We start from the raw sequence: 7,484 nt of genomic DNA, 5'->3' as shown, positions 1-7,484 counted from the left end.
ATATAGATATGCTTCTTTTTCTTTTTTTTGAGACAAGATCTTGCTCCATCGTCCAGGCTGGAGTGCAGTAGTGCAATCTCGGCTCACTGCAGCCTCTGCCCCCCAGGTTCAAGGGAGTCTCATGCCTCAGCCTCCTGAGTAGCTGGGATTACAGGCTTGCACCACCATGCCCGGCTAATTTTTGTATTTTTAGTAGAGATGGGGTTTCATCATGTTGGCCAGGCTGGTCTCGAATGCCTGACCTCAAGTGATCCACCCACCTCAGCCTCCCAAAGTGCTGGGATTACAGGTGTGAGCCACTGCACCCAGCTATATAGAAATGTTTTCTAGTACATTAAATTATAAGTGGGTCTGACTACTGTAATTTTCATGAGTGATGAGTGTAAATGATACCTCACGATACATACAATGACTATAATATGATCACGAGAGTATCTGTGATTTCTATGCATTACAGAGGCACAGACACAGTAACTTGAGGAAATGCCAAGTTACAACTACTTGAGGTGAAGACCGGCCCCTTTGAGAGGGAGCGCCACTCTGGGGCCGAGTCACCCAGGTCTGGGCCTCTTGACATTGAGAGGTGTGAGCCTCATCGCTAGAACCAGGGCACAATGCTGCCAAGGTCTGACCTTCCCTCTCTCTCCTACAGATGGGCGGACAATTTCGTGGCTGAGGGCTGCAGAGGGAGCAAGGAGCACAGCTTCCAGCATCCCTTCCTCCAGGTATCTGGCCGTGTCCCTCCTACCTCCTATCTCCCGGGACTCAGACCAGGCGCCCCCGCCATGAGGCCAGGGTGTTTCCTGACCTGTGAGTGGAGACTTCTTCTGCTCCCTGAAGAGCCATCCACTTCTCTCTCTCCCTCCCCAGAGCAGAATCCAAGGTCTAGAAGAGGGCAAAGAGCACCATCTTCTGCGAAAGTCCTGGCAAGTGGTCATGTCCTCACCACACCCAAGTCAGGACATGTGGAAAACATCAACCCTAGTGACAAGTCGGCTCTGTATCCACTGGGAGCCCAGACACCATTTGGGACAGGGCAGACACCATAAATGGAAGACACTATTTGTTGAACTGAGAATCAGGAGACTCAAATGTCAGCCCCAGCTCTACCTCTTTGTGGCCTTACATAAGTCTTTGAGCCTCTCTTGGGTCTAGGTTTCTCCACCTGCGATTTGACTAGGGGTTGGCCTAGATGGATGGTTTTCAGAAAGGGCTCTGCACAGCCTTAGGGTTCATCAGGATGTATGAGGGCTTTGGGGCAGACCTAGGAGGCTATCTCTGGCCTCCAGGGCAGCTCTGCATTTGTCTATAGTACATATTGGGGTTCTGGGTAAGCTCCTGTTTGACAGAAGTTTGCATTAAAAAAAAAATAGTTAAAGATGATCCCTAAGGTCCCTTCCAGCTCTGAAGTCCTCGGGTTTTCATCCCTGCAGGCAGTGGGCATGTTCCTGGGAGAATTCTCCTGCCTGGCTGCCTTCTACCTCCTCCGGTGCAGAGCCACAGGGCAATCAGACTCCAGCGTAGACCCCCAGCAGCCCTTCAACCCTCTTCTTTTCCTGCCCCCAGCGCTCTGTGACATGACAGGGACCAGCCTCATGTATGTGGGTGAGTAACCAGGCCAGGCTGAGAAGGGCTCAGGGGAGGCTGTGGCTGAAGGGGCTACTGGGGGAACAGCCCCATCCCACCCGCCTCCACTTCATCCCACCATTCCCCCAGACTTCACACGCTCAGGCATGCAGGCAGGACTGAGTGAGCACTTACTACGAGCGTGGCATGTCTCCATCCCCAAAGACCCCTTAGTAACAGATGACCTTTGCCTTGGGAAGCTAACTGTCATTCATTTCTCCTTTCCTAGCTCTGAATATGACCAGTGCCTCCAGCTTCCAGATGCTGCGGGGTGCAGTGATCATATTCACTGGCCTGTTCTCAGTGGCCTTCTTGGGCCGGAGGCTGGTGCTGAGCCAGTGGCTGGGCATCCTAGCCACCATCGCGGGGCTGGTGGTCGTGGGCCTGGCTGACCTCCTGAGCAAGCACGACAGTCAGCACAAGCTCAGCGAAGTGATCACAGGTGCGGCCAGAGGCAGGGACACAGGGCTGCCCTATCTTGCCCTGTCCTCCTTGGGAGCCCAGCATAGACTCATACAAGCTCTGCCATGTGTCATATGCCAAGCCCTGGGTGAGGCGGGTAGCTGTGGAGGTGATGGATAGAATGTAGGGAAGACTGCAAAGGGATGTGGCTCCACCAAGGATGAGTGGCAGGCCAGGCAGGGCGAGGAGCTGGCTTGTCCTTTGATATAGATGCAGACATACAAACTACCGGATTTGGGAGTGGAAAGGAACGGGTGCTTACCAAGTGCCCAGCCTGGTGCTGAGCACTGTGTGTTCATCATCACAGTGACTCCCACAGGCCCTGAAGGGATGCATCACAGCCGATTTTACAATGAAGTGACTGTCCTGGGTCACTTAGGGTTGGGATCAGCCAAGAAATGTCTATCTCAAAGCCTGTTCCTTCTTGAAAGACCTGTGTCTTACCCTGTGGGGCAGCTCTTAGACACAGGCAGGCCTCTGGGGCCTCAGCCTGGCGCTGCTGGCCTGCCCCTCAGGGACCAGGGAATCAGGGACAGGCAGTAGTGACTGTGCCTGTGAACTACAGGGGGCCCTGCAGAGGTCAGGGGCTGGCATGTTGTGTCCCTGTGGCCATGCTGTCCTGGCCCCCAGCCCCAGTGTAGCCCTGTTCTCATCTGGGTCCCTTCTTCCCCACAGGGGACCTGTTGATCATCATGGCGCAGATCATTGTCGCCATCCAGATGGTGCTAGAGGAGAAGTTCGTCTACAAACACAATGTGCACCCACTGCGGGCAGTTGGCACTGAGGGTGTGTGTGGGCACAGGGGCCTGGAAGGGGTGGGGTGGAAGGGAGCATGGGGAGCTGAGCTAGGGTTCACTTGGGAGGGGGTGAACTTCCTGCCCCCCATTGCCTTCCAGATGTGTTTTGACAAATCTTCTGACACCTGCTGTGCCAGGAGCCAGAGGAGACCAAGGACAGAGATGAATGAGATGCAAGCCCTTCAGAGGAGGTGACCAGCAGGAAGAAAGGGCAGTCAGTGAATTCAAGCTTGGACTTGTGCTCAACTGATGTCTCATTGGCCATGCCTATCTGAGTCTCTCAGGACAGGGAGAGTGGCATTCGAGCTGCAAATTTCAACAGGCAGTAGTAGGAGCAACTCCAGAGCAAAGGCACGGGGGGCTGGACATGAATTTGAAAACCAGTGAGGAATAATTTGAGTGTAGCTGGGTGCGGTGGCTCATGCCTGTAATCCCAGCACTTTGGGAGGCCAAAGCAGGTGGATCACCTGAGGTCAGGAGTTTGAAACCAGCCTGCCCAACATGGCAAACCCTGTCTCTACAAAAAATACAAAAATTAGCTCGGTGTGGTGGCGCCTGTCTGTAGTCCCAACTACTCAGGAGACTGAGACAAGAGAAATCGCTTAAACCGGGGGAGCAGAGGCGGCAGCAAGCCGAGATCGCACCACTGCACCCAGCCTGGGCAACACAGTGAGACTCCCTCTCAAAAAATAATAATAATTTGAGTGCAGTATAGGTTTGATGTTGGGGAAATAATCAGGAATTAAGTAGGTCAGGGTCATGGCATTAGAGAACTTTACCATCAAGCAAGTAGATTTAGACTTTAAATGACAGGCAGGGAGGAATCACTGAAAGTTTTTGAGCAGGGAAGTAACTATCAAAATTATGAGATTAGCAAGATAGAGCTGTGCTTTCAAAGAATGGCCTGGGGGCTAGTGCCTGTTGGGGAGCAGCTCTTGTCTGGCCCCCAGTGAGTTGAGGGGCTTAGGCAGAATGTGAATCAGCTATGTCAACAAGCATGCAGTCTATTTCCACTCATTTCTGTTTTCTAGCAAGAACTTAATGAGTGAAGCAGTGCATGGACTTACCTTCTGGCGCAAACTCCTTGTCACAGACCAGTAACACACTGAACTAGAAAGCTGTGTTTTTCCAAACTTGTGAAAATAATATAGTCAGTTGCAGCTAGCAGTTCTTTTTTTAAATGAATAGAATTTTTAAATATCAGAGCATTGTATACTGTAAGGGTGGTTATATTTTTATGAGTGTGTGTGTGTGTGTGTGTGTGTGTGTATATATCCATGAACCTGTGCACATGTGTACTGGGTCACCATATAAAATGTATTTCTTGCTCGTGATCCAGTCAAAAAATCCCTGAGTGAAAGTGGAGAAGGGACAGCTAGAACCCATCTAATAGGCCACAAGCTCCCAATGAGAGGCTGAGGGATGTGAAAGGAGGGAGCCAGCATGAGGACCACTGGGAGGGAATGATCCGAGATCAGAGGAGGCCAAGCTGGTGGGCTGTGCTGGGGGTCTGGGGGCAGGTGGAGAGTGTAACTGTCTCCTCTACTCCCCAGGCCTCTTTGGTTTTGTGATCCTCTCCCTGCTGCTGGTGCCCATGTACTACATCCCTGCTGGCTCCTTCAGCGGAAACCCTCGTGGGACGCTGGAGGATGCATTGGACGCCTTCTGCCAGGTGGGCCGGCAGCCACTCATTGCTGTGGCACTGCTGGGTAACATCAGTAGCATTGCCTTCTTCAACTTCGCAGGCATCAGCGTCACCAAGGAACTGAGCGCCACCACCCGCATGGTGCTGGACAGCTTGCGCACCGTTGTCATCTGGGCACTGAGCCTGGCACTGGGCTGGGAGGCCTTCCATGCACTGCAGATCCTTGGCTTCCTCATACTCCTTATAGGCACTGCCCTCTACAACGGGCTGCACCGCCCGCTGCTGGGCCGCCTGTCCCGGGGCCGGCCCCTGGCAGAGGAGAGCGAGCAGGAGAGACTGCTGGGTGGCACCCGGACTCCCATCAATGATGCCAGCTGAGATTCCCTGGAGGCTTCTACTGCCACCCAGGTGCTCCTTCACCCTGAGACTGAGGCCACACAGGCTGGTGGGCCCCAAGTGCCTGTCCCCAAGGCCTCACCCTGTCACCTCCCTACAGAACCCCCAGGGGGGCTGCTGCCACAGAAGATAACACCCAAGTCCTCTTTTTCTCACTACCACCTGCAGGGTGGTGGTACCCAGCCCCCACGAGCCTGAGTGCAGTGACAGACCCCAGCTCTCTGGACCCCTCCTACAGCACTAGAGCTAAATCATGAAGTTGAATTGTAGGAATTTACCACCCTAGTGTATCTGAATCATAAACTAGATTATCATAGTTACCTAGTTTATGAGTCATAAGCTAGATTTGATTCTCCAAAGAAGAAAAGTCGGTGAGCAAATTTAAACCAGAACTAAGCATTATATTTTCTTTTTTTTTTTTTTTTTGAGACAGAGTCTCACTCTGTCGCCAAGGCTGGAGTGCAGTGGCATGATCTCGGCTCACTACAACTTCTGCCTCCCAGGTTCAAGTGATTCTCCTGCCGCAGACTCCCAAGTAGCTGGGATTACAGGTGCACACCACCACACCTGGGTAATTTTTGTATTTTTGTGGAGACGGGGTTTCACCGTGTTGGCCAGGTTGGTCTGGAACTCCTGACCTCAGGTGATCCACCTGCCTCAGCCTCCCAAAGTGCTGGGATTACAGGTGTAAGCCACCGCGCCTGGCCAGAACTAAGCATTATGTTTTCTAAAATTTCTAAGATCCTCCCTAAACCTGTCTGGAGACCTGGGTTTTAGCCCAGACTCTGCCTCAAACTCGCTGTAGCTCCCAGCACATTACCCAGTTCCTCTGGGCCTTGGTGTTACGCTCTGGGAAGTAGATGTTGATGCTGTGGACTTAGTGCCTTCTGGCCCCAGCATTCCATGGGCCTGTGATCTTCACCAACCTGAGAAAACAGTAACAGCCCATCCACTGGAAATACCCCTCTGCCCACAGCACCGCCCTCCTGTGCTGGTTATTTTTCTTCTTCTTCTTCTTCTTTTTGAGACGGAGTCTTGCTGTGTCGCCCGGTTGGAATGCAGTGGCGCGATCTCAGCTCACTGCAACCTCCCCCTCCCAGGTTCAAGCAATTCCCCTACCTCAGCCTCCTGAGTAGCTGGGACTACAGGCACATGCCACCAGGCCCGGCTAATATTTTGCATTTTTTAGGAGAGACGGGGTTTTGCCATGTTGGCCAGGATGGTCTCGATCTCCTGACCTCATGATCCACCTGCCTCAGCCTCCCATAGTGCTGGGATTACAGGCAGGAGCCACCATGCCCAGCGTTTTTTTTTGTTTTGTTTTGTTTTGTTTTGTTTTTTTAAGAGACAGGGTCCTGCTTTGTCACCCAGGCACAGCTTACTGCAGCCTTGAATTCCTGGGCTCAATCAGTCCTCCTGCCTCAGCCTCCCGAGTAGCTAAGACTAACAGGTGTGTACCACCATGCCTGGTTTATTGTTTTATTTTTTTGTAGAGATGAGTCTCACTGTGTTGCCCAGACTGATCTCAAACTCCTGGCCTCAAGCGATCCCCCCATCTCAGCCTCCCAAAGTGCTGGGGTTACAGGCCTGAGCCACCACACGTGGGCAACAGAGTGAGACCTGTCCTTGTTTTCCTGCCCTCACTCTCACCTCCGAGGCCGCCTCTGCCTGGGAGAGATTACAGGCGAATTCCAGGCAGCCCTTGTTAATTGTTTTTATGGATTCTTTACCTGCTAGTTTAAAGACAAGGAAACTGAGGCCCAAAGTTCTACCTTGTTTGGCAAATGGAGTCTCCTACCCTCAGGTCCAGCAGCCACATAATTCTGCAGCAGACTGGGACCTAGAGCACATCTGGATTTCAGGCCCACCCCTGGCAACCTGCCTGCCTAGAGAACCCTCAAGATGACAGAATCCCCAGGATTCCACCATTTAGAGTAATTCTGGTATCCTGGGCATTGCGTTAAGTTGCTTAACTTTCATTCTGTCTTACAACAGCCTTCAGAGGTGGGAACAGGTGAAGAAACCATGCCCCAGAGAAGGTTAAGTGACTTCCTCTTCATGGAGCCAGTATTCCAACCTAGGTTTGCCTGATACCAGACCTGTGGCCCCACCTCCCATGCGGGTCTCTGTGGGGTCTTTGGGTTGGATCTCCTAGAGCTGGGCTGGAAGCCTCATGTACTGTTGTCCTCTAGGTAACCACCCTGAAGAGAAGGGGTGGCATCAGGAACCACAGGGAACTGAGCAGCCTTTGTTCCAGTGCTGCTCCTTGGAACAGTTGATTGCAGACTCAAACCATTTTCCTGGGCAGCTCAGTCATAAAATACCAAATGCTTCCTTAAAATAGCCTCGGAGGGACGGGAGCTGTTGACAAGTGAAGCTCTCAGGTTGTGTGGGATTCCAGCAGGTTATTACAGCTTGTCGGGGAAGGGAGGGTCCATTCCACCAGCTTTGAATCCCAGGGTCCCCTGAGCTTCCCTGGGCCACAGTGTATGTCCCTGGAAGAAGGAAATGGACAGTGAGGATGATGGAGAGACTACAGCTGCCCTGTCTAAAACCTG

The 7,484-nt window shown here is 52.4% G+C and overlaps 1 protein-coding gene across 1 annotated transcript in view; it reads left to right on the top strand.

The window, feature by feature from the left end:
- The window catches only part of SLC35F6 (solute carrier family 35, member F6), a 15,531-nt gene extending 10,289 nt beyond the window's left edge, over positions 1 to 5,242 (top strand). Inside the window, exons 2-6 of the mRNA XM_011972663.1 lie at positions 653 to 725; positions 1,434 to 1,605; positions 1,856 to 2,068; positions 2,764 to 2,874; positions 4,439 to 5,242. Coding sequence (XP_011828053.1) covers positions 653 to 725; positions 1,434 to 1,605; positions 1,856 to 2,068; positions 2,764 to 2,874; positions 4,439 to 4,908 — 1,039 coding nt within the window. The 3' untranslated portion in view covers positions 4,909 to 5,242. The remainder of the gene's footprint in view (positions 1 to 652; positions 726 to 1,433; positions 1,606 to 1,855; positions 2,069 to 2,763; positions 2,875 to 4,438) is intronic.
- The last annotated feature ends 2,242 nt before the right edge of the window (positions 5,243 to 7,484 follow it).

The sequence above is a fragment of the Mandrillus leucophaeus genome, unplaced genomic scaffold (assembly GCF_000951045.1).
Source record: "Mandrillus leucophaeus isolate KB7577 unplaced genomic scaffold, Mleu.le_1.0 Scaffold13, whole genome shotgun sequence".
Classification (NCBI taxonomy): Eukaryota; Metazoa; Chordata; class Mammalia; order Primates; family Cercopithecidae; genus Mandrillus; species Mandrillus leucophaeus.
This window is presented reverse-complemented; position numbering and strand designations above follow the sequence as displayed.